This window comes from Bombus flavifrons, chromosome 2 (assembly GCF_040668555.2).
Source record: "Bombus flavifrons isolate JBK064 chromosome 2, iyBomFlav1_principal, whole genome shotgun sequence".
Taxonomy (NCBI): domain Eukaryota; kingdom Metazoa; phylum Arthropoda; class Insecta; order Hymenoptera; family Apidae; genus Bombus; species Bombus flavifrons.
The window spans coordinates 17487274-17500196 of NC_138443.1; the positions used below are offsets into that span (position 1 = coordinate 17487274).

The following is a 12923-nucleotide window of genomic DNA, read 5'->3' on the forward strand; positions in this document are numbered from 1 at the left end:
TATCGTAATCATCAAGAGAGCCGGTTACTGAGCGCGTAATCTTCTACCTGGGAAGAAATTACCATTTCTTATTTATGTAAATGTTAACCTGTTTCTTTTAAGGCTAATGGCCATTTTTCTTATTTCACAGTTAATCTTATTCCCACTTACACTCTTTTATTAATATGAATGAAACGATTTGTTGCAAAGTATCGTATTACCATTGGGTATACGTTTAATATGTTATGAAATGTATGCAACTGAAACAATTGTAGATTATAAAATCGATTCAATCAGTTGCCATAAATCTGATTGTAAAATATATTCTATTTCGTAAAGAGGTGTTCTCTCTGGCAATTATAAATCTCCTTCCAATTAGCAAATATCTAAATCAATTAAATTACAGAAAATGGATCTCTCTCTTTCACTCTAGTCTCGAAATGTATAATAGTAACAATTTGTAACTTGGTTTGTTCATTTTTGAAAAATTATATTTTAATAATTAAACAAAATTATAATTGTAATTATATTTATTTTTTGATATACGATAATACTAACTAATAACTGATCATAACTAGCTAATAAAAAAAAGACATTGTAAACCTGTTCATTTTCTTCTAACTAAAATTATCCTCAAGCTCGTGTCACGTTTCTCATTTTAAACGCTTAAAATTACAACGCACACCGAAGAAAGTTGAACGTGATAAATGTTCAAACGCGATACGTCACGCTCGGGAAAGTATCCGTGCGTACAAAGGGAAATTTGTCTGCTTGGTGTATACAGTTTTTTACGTTTTAATTAATACGAGGATCAAAGCAACGTGCATGAGAGCGAGTTCGAAGCACCTGCCGGATAAAGAAAGAAATAGAAACGTTCAAACGGGGCATGAAAACGTCCCGACGAGAAGCCAACGTGAAATTTTTAACGAGCGATGATTTCAGATCCACGAAATTATGAAAACACGCTAAAACCCGTCAACAAGATTTATCCAATCGCGACACAAGTTTGCGACATATTACAAGCTCAAAAGACCTGTTTCCAGCTAGTACTCCCTCGCAATATCGAATTTAGATCACAAAGAGCTGCTCGATGATGCCCGCTCGCGTGAATAACTCGATATATAGAAAAATGACATTTCCTTGAGGTATCTTTCGAGATACAGGAAGATTCTCTGATACTGAAACGATATTTGTCTCTGGATTTAACATTCGACCGAGCAGAAAATACGCAAGAGATCGGTAAAAGCGGTGTTTTTGTGTAATAAACGCACGACTAACTTGGCTTTGTTCTTTAGCAAATCCTCTTGGAAATACATGTTTTAAACATCTAACGATGTGCAATCCATCATACAGACGACTTTGTGCACGTAATCCGTTGCAATTCACTTGTCAAACTAGAAAAAATATTCTGACTGATCGCATTACTACAAAAATTTATATGTGAAAATCTACCTGATCTAACTTCTCCAATGATATTTCTTCAAATCTTACAGAAACCATTATTTGAGAAAATAATTGTAAGATTAATATATGGTAGATAGAAAGAACGAGACATTTGGATGCGTCTATTTGTTGCTAAATATCACAAAAATATTTCAAAGAAAATCACGTATTAAAGAGGAATTTCTGCGAAACCGATGTGAAACAAGTACCTTATGTAATATGTCAACGTAATTCCTTTTATTAATGATCAGTGAATTCATTGCCAAAGTAGACATCCGCAATAATAATAATACACCTCGTATGTAAGAATTCATGTCATATCATCTCCACGCAATTGACTCAAACAACAATTTTATCAGCAGATTTTAAGCTATCAGAAGTCGTCAGAGGCATTGAAAAACAACATTATATTAAAATATCTTTCCATGACCAATCTATGACCTTTTCCTCACCATTTTCAACTGTATATTTAAAGTAAAATATAGATCTTTTAATTAATCCAACAACAGCAAATTAATCTGATAATATACGTTGCTTCCATAAAATACCAACACGCTGCATCAAACCCAGTATCATCTACTCTTAGATTAATCCAAGGACGATCCTCATTTTCTTTTCTGTAGTCTCTAGGGGTCATCGTTATTAATAATCTGACATTTCGCTGACAATCACTCAAGAGATAACCAGCAACGAAAGGAAGTGCGATTGCTTAATTTATCATCGAATGGAGGTCACCGGCGAACGCGATAACTAGTCTTATTTACTCGCAAAAATATATTTAACATCGTTTATCGGAATAGTTATCAGTTACGTTAGTCAAAGAGCAGGACTGCTGGTGGAAAGCAAAGTTACTTTCGACTTTTGTAAAATAGGTATTCGTAAAAAAACAAGTAGCCTGAGAACGAACGGCTGTCGGTTCTCTTGATCGAAAGTTCGCCTCTTTAATTTCTGTAAAATACAATATTAGGAAGCATTTGACGTTCGGCAGGAGATATCACTAGACCACGATATTGTCATCGATCAACCGGCTGGAGAGTTTGTCACCTCTGGATCGAGGAGCAATTAATTCTGGCGAACGACTTCATGGATCGGACAGCGGAGCACGTAAGTAAACCGACTGTCAAATCCGATTTCTGACGCGGTCGAGGGCCTGAATTCGAATGAGGCCGTTCCGCCGAGATTTCTCACTACCGATAATCAGCTAAGATTCTATTCTAGATGGTGGGAACGCGCCTGTTTCGTATTATCATAACGGAATCGGCGAAACACACTTTCGCAGAGTAATTAACTTTTCGCGTTCGCCACTGGTTTTCAATGCTTGCCTGTTATATACCGTTGGAAAGAAAACAAGAGGTATAAAAATACTTGAACCACGAACTAGTCCCGTTGTAACATTAGCAACGTCATTATCAGAACATTACGTTTAATTAATATTTACTTGGATTTTACCTCTATGTAACAGTCTGCAATATTCACTGTTTGTTAAGAATTTTTGTTTAGTTTTTATAGACTGTACGGCATGTAATTCATTACATTTAAATTCACTTAAATAGAAATTCATTGCCAATATGTATATATATAAACATATATCTACTTCACATGCACGTATCGATTACAGATAGATTAATGCATAGAATTTCCATTCCAAATATTATACGTTATACTGGCGAGGAAACTTGATTCGACATATATTATTCCAAAAGAAATATTTGAAATAATTTCCATTGGCTGCTTATTTCCAATATCTCACAATCGATAATTTTTAATTCCTGCAGTCCTCGAATATTCTATGTCTCAAACTCGCTCGAATTTCAACTGAGAAAAGGCTATTCGTTGTTTTAGGAAAATCATTAGTAATAAAAAAGATTCTCTCCTGATTCATCGTTAACGATCGTTTCCATACTAATAGCATTTGCAAACTTTTCAATCGTTGAATGTAACTTTTCTAAATTAGTTACCTTTTAATTTTATCAGGCAGAATAAGACAGAACGTTACTTGCGAAATGATATACCAAGCGCTATACTTGCACCGGATGTTTTTCTTTTTATACAGGGTGGTTGGTAACTGGTGGTACAAGCGGAACGGGGGTGATTCTACGCGAAAAAAGAAGTCGAAAATATAGAATAAAAATTTTTCGTTTAAGGCTTTGTTTTCGAGAAAATCGACTTTGAATTTTCGCTCGGCACGCGTGCACTTTATCACGTTTCGTTATAACGGATCTCACTGTAGATCGTTGTCTCGATGGAACAATTAAAACAAAAAAAAATTTTTTTCTATATTTTCGACTTCTTTTTTCGCGTAGAATCACCCCCTTTCCGCTTGTAGCATCAGTTACCAACCACCCTGTATATTTTTGCATATTATGTACGTTCCGTGTATTTCTGTACCTTGAAGTGTTATAGGTACAAAGTCCGCAGTCATAAATAACATCATAAATAATAATCAATACGCTACATATAGAAATTCTGTGAGAATATTACCAGATTACTGCTAAGATTATCTGTTTGTGCGTGTTTCTCGTACAGACGCCCGTTGGCAGATCGTTCGTTCCAATCGCGTTCGAATGAATCATCGACGTGTAAACCTTTCCCGCCCAACGATACTGAAGATTCAAACGGAGCTACATTGACGTTATTACCAACTATACGGGCGAACTTTGATCACGAAAACACATTTTTTAATGATTCCAGAGTTAAACGGTCTAATTAGTCTTTGACAATGTTCCCTAATCCCTTGATGTAAATACAAAATCGATATAAATATGTATAGCGATAACGAGCGATCGAAATATGTATGCGAATATAATCGAACTTTAAGAAGGCTGTGAATCGATTCGAAACACTTTTTGCTGCAACAAGATAAATTCCAAGCACGTCGTCTGGAATGCGTACGACTTTAGGAGTGTTCTAACTTTAAGCTATTCGGGGCGCTTGTACTACGTGACATCGATTCTATGTAATATCTACTCGAGGATACAGTCTAGTTAATTATTTTCGCGTAGGGTTTGCGATGCAAATTCGCGTTAATACGAGGAAACTTAATGGAAGATTCTCGTCAGATCAGATTAGCCTGACAATATATTTAATAAGACATCGTAGGATCCCTAAAACTGCTTGTTGACTATTGATATTTACCTAAGTGCTTTGTGTATTTAGTTTAGTATTTATATAGGTTAGTAATTCTTTTTGATACCAATAGACGATTAGTATTTATTTCTATACGGTGAGATAGTTGTGAAAAGATTGCAAATAAAATGAAAATATTGCTACATATGATACTTTAATTTGCATTTCGTTATTTCAATTTGTCAATAGAATTTAAAAGCTAGTTGCAAATCAAAAGCACTCTGATATCAAACTGCTGTATAGCGATCATTGGAATATCTTACGTAATGTCATGACGAAAGGGAAAATCTTCATGAAGACATGATTAATTCAAGATAGTTGGTCAAGTTTGGCATCGCTGCAAAGAAAAACTATGACAACAGCGCGAATCTTTTTTGCACGACATAATGTTCCAGAAGAAACAGACAATGATATACGAAGCTTATTACGTTGAAGCAATGTTTCCTTAGCCTATATCGAACAACGTAATTCTAGAAATATACGTTTCTTTCTACATTTCTCTATATTATAATTTTTTACGAGATATTACATACAGGTGTAGTCAGCTTTCTAAACTCACATTGATGTGACTTATTTCATTTCACGAAGATATCATTTTACATAGACTATAACGAACTAATCTAGCAGAGAAGATTACGACAGGAGAAAATCTTACAAATCTTATACAATAATTGTCCCTAATCTTTCATCGTTGACATCATCCTAACCTACATGGAGATACAGACGCTTACATTTGAATCTGGCATGCCAGAACCGACTCGCGAGACCAGATGCCCAGCCGTTAAAACAGATGTTTATTTACCAAATGAAAGGACCCTTTGACCGTTTGACGTGGTACGTGTCGAAAAAAAACCATATGGCAGTACAAATACGTCGGCCACGTAATCAGCGTAATACATTGCGTTCCGTGACACGTGTGCCACCGACCGTCGAACTAACCTCTCAACGAGCGACGATCAAATAAATCGGAACAAAGAAATCGCATTCTATTACACGTGGAATCTAACGTAAAATCTATCTGTTTCTCTGTTATACGTATATCGTATTGGTAAAGTGTCACTGACCTTGAGTCGAACTTGGTACCATCCACCAATGTGCCGGTGTAATGCATCGTCAACTGGTCACCGATCTTCGATTTGGCGTCGCATACTTCCGGTACATACAGCTTTTCGACCTTCAGTCCCGACTGGTTCTGATCGGCATTTGCAAGAACAAGAACGGCGACGAACACGAGAAGCACCGTACGGCACGTCGCGAGCACGACACCCGCGTTATTATTTTCTAAACGGACAGCCATGACTCGGTTCGTTCGTTGGCAAATGCTCGTAAGCAACTGAGTCGGTGTAGCGCTCTACTCCACCGAGCTACCTTCGTTTCCCACTCCCTCTGGCCGCTGGCTGCGCTGTACTTCGTTCCGAGATCAGGCGAACGCGTTGGAAAAGGACGAGAGCACCGTGCCGCCACATTGCGCCGTCTCATTGGCCCCACGAAATATGTAGGTCTCTGCCTCGGCCTCTTTTCCTCCTTCCTTTCCCTCTCTCTCGCTCCCATTTACTCTCTTTTTCGCTCTCCTTTTCCCTCCTACGCTCTCGCGTGCCAATCCTCTCTCGCGTCTCCTTTTTCCCTTCCGTCTCGTTTTCTCTCCCTCCAGCCAAACACTTCCTCTCGCGCATTTCCTTTCTCACTCGCCCGCGCAAAGTCCCTTCTTGTCTTTTCCTTGTTTCTTCTCGTCACGGCTCCGTTCCACGGTACGGTTCGGCAATGTCGACCTTCCTTTCCTATTGCACGCATGCCGTGGCTACGTCGCTATACCTAGCATCCCGGCTCTCTCTTTCTTCGAATCTAACCCGCGTGTCCTTCTTTCGAACAACCATTCGCGCCTCTTTCTTCCTTCTTTGCGCTAACAAACATCTTTCGAATCTCTCGTGATGAACCGAGTCGCGTCTCGTGGCATCTTCGTATGGCGTCTCTATTCGGGTCACTTTGTAATTTAGCCTTGCAGGCAGTTTCTTGGTCCTGTACAAGAAGCGCAGAGCATCGTTAGTACAGTGACGCGTTGGTTAGAATTTCTTGTGCGGTACACGCTTGCTAAATGAGATTATATCGACCGATCGCGTTATTGTTCATTATTATTTATTATTCTCTCGTTGTTGTTTATTACCGAGCGATTGAATAATTTAACAAAATATTCCAAGATTATGGAGACAGGAGTTATACCAAAGCACAAATTGCAGTGTATTGTACCGCGCACCATTGAACTGCAATAGGGGGGACAATAATATGTTGCAGGTTATAGTAAAACCTCAAAATCGATCAGTAACGGATTTTTATTGGCATTTGAACTCCTCGTTTCGCATGATGTAGCATGATTATGGCATTATGTACTACATAATACTGATATTATTCAAAGCAGTATCATATTATATGGCACTAGAGGATTATGTCGATCGATCGATTTTAAACGATGAAATATTGTGGCCCAGAAACGCCATTCTCCGCGTTATCGGATGGCAAAATTTGAATAAGAAAATTGTGCGGTAACATAGATCAATGAGAAGGAAAGCTAGCAATTAGGATATCTTTTTCTTTCAATCATTATTCCTCCTCGAGAGAAACCTGTCCAGTACAACCTCTTGAGATAAAATAATATGAATGCAATTTTTATAATAAGATAAGAATTCTTACAAACATCTAAAAAACAAAGATCAACCACGTCGACAGAACCGCACCTGATATACCAAAACATAGAAAGATACACAATTACTGTTGGTGTATTGAAACTGTAGTTTCTCAAACGCGCGAGACTAGAGCTCCCTAAAAACATTAACGAAGAGATAAACGAATTGTGACAGAATACGGTGGTATTATAAAAAAAAAAAAAAATAATGAACTGTGTTTCGTTTCATTGTACAAAGAACAACCTGAAATATTATCGTTCTCGGACTTCACTCTTTGTTTTCAACGGAAGTTCCAACGTTAGTCGTGCAACTTTTACATCAAAGAAAAACAAACTGCGTTGACGTTCGTCTCCGCTAACAATTCTGCCAGGTTGCCGGTCGCTGTCGTAATTAATTTCCCTTTACCTGTCCACTCGTTTTTCAACCCTTTTCGTACCCCGCCCTACTTACCCATTTACCGACAGTCTCACGCAGCGTCTTCCAAGCCTCGTTCAAACCCTTTGCTCGTTTCCTCGAACGTAATCCTTTTCTTTTTTAGGGCTTCTTTCACTTTGACGACGTGCGATATCTTTGCTCTTTGGCATTACATCGTCGTTGTTTTTTCTTCTTTCTAGCATCTTTCGTTGCTCTTCCGCTCGTTTCCATGCAACAGATATCGTTATAATGCGTGTATAGCTCTTTCTGTAAGTTTTCTTCTTCGTGTTCTTCTGCACGTTCGGTAACTACGTGTCCATTTCCAACCCTTTCTCTTTCACACTGCTCGCCGTCCTACTTTCTTCGTTTGCCAGCCGTGTCACAGCCGCAACCAAGCGGACTGCAACATCGCAATACGTCTCTTCTTGCACGGAACCGCGTGCACCAACGCTGCCAGCAATGTTCAAAGTTACACGCGTATCTCGCAACTCGCGAATGCCTCGCTGCATCCCGTCGCTCACCAGCAAGAAATCCATCCTACCGATTAACGAGGTTTGCGAATTATACGCGAAAATTAGGCGCACGAGTATCACTCGGTGAACACTCGACTTGGTTTTTAGAATTTCACGGCTCGATGATACGATCCTTTCGAGATTTCCACGAGTTTTCAATTGATGCTGTTTAACACTCGTGTCGAGTGTATTTCTTGAGAGTTGTGTTGACATGTAATATACAGGGTCGTGTTGGAAATTTTACATGGAAAATTAATACATAGAGAAACTTAAAGCTTTAATCGTATTGTCGATATAAGTTATTAAAATAATTAAAAATTGTTGGTCAAAGACCGTTCTGTTTAGAGATGTCGTATTTTATGCAGATTAATTGTTATGTAGGAAAGATACTCTTTATGCTTTTAAAATTAATTTCTTTATGTTACATAACCTCGAAATAACAAGAAAATATTAGTAAGATACATATTTTGATTTACTATACGTAAGTCGATGTCGAATTTGTATATGTTGCGCTAACGATAAAAACAAAATATTTGTTATTATCAAAAAATATGTAGACATTTATTAACATATATTTGGGTGAAACAATATTATATATTTATGACAAATATCTTCAAAGCATTCATCGTAATATGTTTCGCTGCATGTGATATAAAATATTTGATCGTCTCTATTTTGTCGGAAAGTAAACCTGACAAATTATTCCAAATTATTCCATAGGTACATCCGCTCCATCGTGTTGAATTTGCGTTTCATCAAATTATCAAATATAAATTTATACCTACAGAGTGTTGGCCGATGATTGTCAAGTTTTACGTCATGTAAAATAAACTCATTATATAAATAAACTTAAAATCCTCTTTCGTGATAATTTCGTCCCAATCAGAGATAATTTAGTTTTTCCTATCGACAGAAATATTAACGAACACAATTCCACTGTGTAACTCGGAATTTATTATTCGCAAAGCGAAATATAATTTATCGACAAGAAATTTCACAACACTGACCATTGAAATATCGAGACTAAGATATCTGCTGAATCAATAGTTTTTCTCATAAAGGATATAACCTAACAAATACGAAGGTGGTACCCCGCTGGGGGTAGCCACCCACATGATAATCAAACAGCTAAAAAATTCTACCAAACGTCCAAATTGGAGAAATTGTGAATGTGAAATATTAAATAAAAAAAAAAAAAAAATAGTTTTTCGACATAAATCGTTTCGTATATTATTACGAGAAATATTTAACTTCTAATATCTAAAAACATCTAAGTATAAAATATAATTACATCAGATTATGTCACTCTCGAAATCACTCGGTTCTTCGCTGAACAATTTTTTCATACAGGTAATGTACGAGTAATTTGTAATTACAAAGCCGTACAAAATCAGATGGAATTTTATTATGTTGGAAATACATAATATGAAAAACTACGTATACCACTAACCAATACTATTCAAGTTTCCGACTATTCTGAATAAATACGAGGAACGATGATCAAGGATGGAATAAAAATTCCAGTTTCAAATATTGGTTCACCACCACCATGAAAGCAAGCACTTGCCTATCTAGATATTCTGCGGATTCTAATCCCCGGAAATACTATTTTTTTATTTACCCAACCACATGTACCGATCGTTTCAAATTGCACATTCGAATCGCGCGGATTTTGCCGAATCGCGTGTTAAATTAAAACGTTCGTCACGAACGCTTCTCGTACGATCAATCCTTGCTGTCCTTTTTCTTTGACGTACAGTATCTCTCATAAGTACTTACATGGACACCTTGGTCGATTTCTATTAATATTTTATACGTCCATACGTTAAATTTAATGTCGTTAATAAATTGTTAATACCGAAGAAAAAACAGCAAACTAATGATAAAAAGCAGTAGTTTTATACTATCTCCATTAAATCAACAAAAATATCTTATACGAGATTTAAAACCTTATCGGTAATATGTTAAAACTAAATACACGACTCGGCGTAGTATCAACCGGTAGCTACTAAATGGTACTGAATTTTAAATATAATAGAATCGATCAGAGTAATCTCTCTATTAAATTGAAGAAAGTTTTCCCATCTCAACCGTAACTTGACAATCAAACAAACTACTTCCATAATGTTTGGCACTTACGGATATCACATTTTTATCGCATATCGACATTTAGAAACAGATTTTGTCGTGTAGTAACATTCTGTAAAAATTCCATCAAGGAAAAATAAAATCGCCTCAAATCCTCGTATTTATAACTTTGTAGCTATGCACTACACTTTTGATAGGTAGCGTACAACGTACACATTACAGTACCGCGACAGTTCGTAAAGTTTCTGCATTATCACGAATAAACTCGTTCCAATTACAACGTCCGTAACTTTGCACATTGCACATGCTTCTTTCCGTCCAAGGATTAATTCATCGGTGGGATTCATCGAAGCGCAATGACGCTGCTGCCTCGAAATGGAAAACTCGAGTTCAGAGTTGTTTTCCTACCTCGATCCGACGAAACGCGCTGCTCTAGATGAATTTCATTTATTCTTAAACAAATGCAATTAAACGGGTTACGACTGAAACGAATGTAGAACGGGAGAACATCGCTTGAAGAGTCGCGCAGAATTATAATTCGCGCGTTTACGTAGCTCGCGACCGCGAAAAGAAATGATCTTCGAGTGTTTGTTGAAATGGGATAAATGAAACCCCTTTATTGCGCGAGTAATTTGAAAGTAAGAAATGGGAGCGTTGTGAGAGGGTTAGATTAAAATTTTTATCTCGCTGAATTATTGAAGATGTCGCCACCAAGCTTAATTTCATTTACATGATTCTTTCAATTTTCACCATCTGCCGCTAAACTACGGATGTTTATACATTTGGCTAAACATTTAGAGATACAAAAATGCATAGAATACATATATTAAGTTGTCGAAAAAGTGTCTTTCTTTTACAGACACGTCTTTTACAACGACTCATCTTTATACAAACATGAAACCTAATCTGTCTAACGTTGTAATCTTTATCTTGACAGAAAAAAATGGATCATACGTAATTCGATATAATAGTGTAAAACGGAAAATGTTGTGCATCTATTATTTCTTTATGAAACAAAAGAAACTTTTCGGACGACCTAATGGTGTAGCATAATACTGTATTTAGGGGGTGGAACACATCTCCACGTTTCTTTTATTTCTTCGCTTGTGTTTGTAAAAATATGAAATTGCATAAACACATTTGTTGATGTTTGACATTTATTGATATTTATTTCACATGAAATTATTAATTGGCGATTCGCCGATAGATCCGTTCCGGGAAAAATATGGCTCTATTAACTCATAAAATAACATTTCTATTATCCCTGTTTTATGATTGAATGTAGCGGAGCGAAGAATAGTCGTAAAATAAGTTTCTAATAGACTCGGCACCTTAAAGGAGGGATATAGGTATCACGGTCCCACTGCGGACGATATCAATAGCATTGGAATGACCTATCTTTCGTTATAAGCAACAAAAGATCGAATTTCATAAAATATGGAGAACTTGAAATATTTGGACGTTATGAACACTGGACGATGCCAAGCAAATTCGTCAGAATTTCTTCTCTGTTCGTCAACGAGCATGACCTCTTTCGCAGGCTTTTAACAAGAAGAAACACGAGAGCTGGGTCCGCGAGAGAGATGTTTCATCGAATCGTCCACAAGCTTGAACTCGTATAACGTCGAGGGAGAAAACGCGAAACGTTGAACTGTCTGCGTGGTTGTTCGTTACACGAACGGGTCACGACGTTCGGCCAGAAGTGAATTTGCGTCTGGCTCGCAGGAATCTCGGCGAGCCGTGACTTTGGCCGTGCCATCGCAACGCGTCTACATTCCGACTTCATGCATACAAATTATGTGATTTGTGGGGGATCCGGGCCTTTTGAAAGTTTCCAAGTCTGTTGAACAAGGAGAGGATCACAGAGTGCTCTATCGTCGATCCTCGGGGAAGAGAGTATCGCGTTCGATCGCGTTAAACCGAACACCGAAAAGGGAACGAGAAACGAGAAAGTTTTTCGATCCTGGCCGCGTGTACGCTGACTTAATTTCAACGTGGGTTCGTTCGACAAAATTCTCCGTTCCTTCTAACCTTTCTGTGTAACTTGCTCGTTTTATCCGCGACGTGTACGACGTTTTGTTGTCTGACGACGTTCACTGTTAACGAACTTACGAACGAAAGCATCGTGAGAACCGGTGTCCGCCGTGTTGGACAGGAACTTTTATTTCCAGAGAATACAACATTTCCTGGTAATAAGCTCGTTTCCACAGTTACGGTTTGTCGCAGAAATATTCGCGCCATCCTAAGCGGAGGCAAGAAATAGGATGTAATACTTCGGGCTAGACAATTGTTTCGAAGAAACAGTAACACCAGAGTTCATCTTATCGATGTATCTCTTTTATTGTCCTTTATTCAGTATCGTGTGTGTGTGTCTATGTACACGTGTCATTGTTTGTCAAAGAGGTAAATACGAGGAAAACCGCGGCGAAAGTAGAGTAGAGGCATACGACTTTCATTGCGGAGCGGTTAAATATGGAAGTGACCTCTAGGTGAAATGGAGACTCTGTTATGCTAATTTATATTCATGCCGGATAGAATTGTTGAATGAGAGTTAAAACGAAAATTAATTTTGATATTTATGTTTGTAGTTCATCGTCAAGTTGATGATTACTTTCAGTTTTACGTGGTTTTAATATACATGTCGCTCAGGGAGATACTTTTTTGGCTTTATTTTCAAGGAAAC

General features: G+C 37.5%; 2 protein-coding genes across 3 annotated transcripts in view; one reads left to right on the top strand and one right to left on the bottom strand.

The window, feature by feature from the left end:
• Positions 1-5908, bottom strand: part of Fkbp14 (peptidyl-prolyl cis-trans isomerase Fkb14) — a 121032-nt gene extending 115124 nt beyond the window's left edge. The window contains exon 1 of one of the 2 annotated variants that reach the window (XM_069128884.1): positions 5613-5908. In XM_069128884.1, coding sequence (XP_068984985.1) covers positions 5613-5845 — 233 coding nt within the window. In that variant the 5' untranslated portion in view covers positions 5846-5908. The remainder of the gene's footprint in view (positions 1-5612) is intronic. The other variant, XM_069128890.1, reaches the window with a different exon arrangement.
• The window catches only part of MESK2 (misexpression suppressor of KSR 2), a 123074-nt gene continuing 112452 nt past the window's right edge, over positions 2302-12923 (top strand). Inside the window, exon 1 of the mRNA XM_069128846.1 lies at positions 2302-2526. The gene's annotated coding sequence lies outside the window, so the exon portion shown is untranslated. The remainder of the gene's footprint in view (positions 2527-12923) is intronic.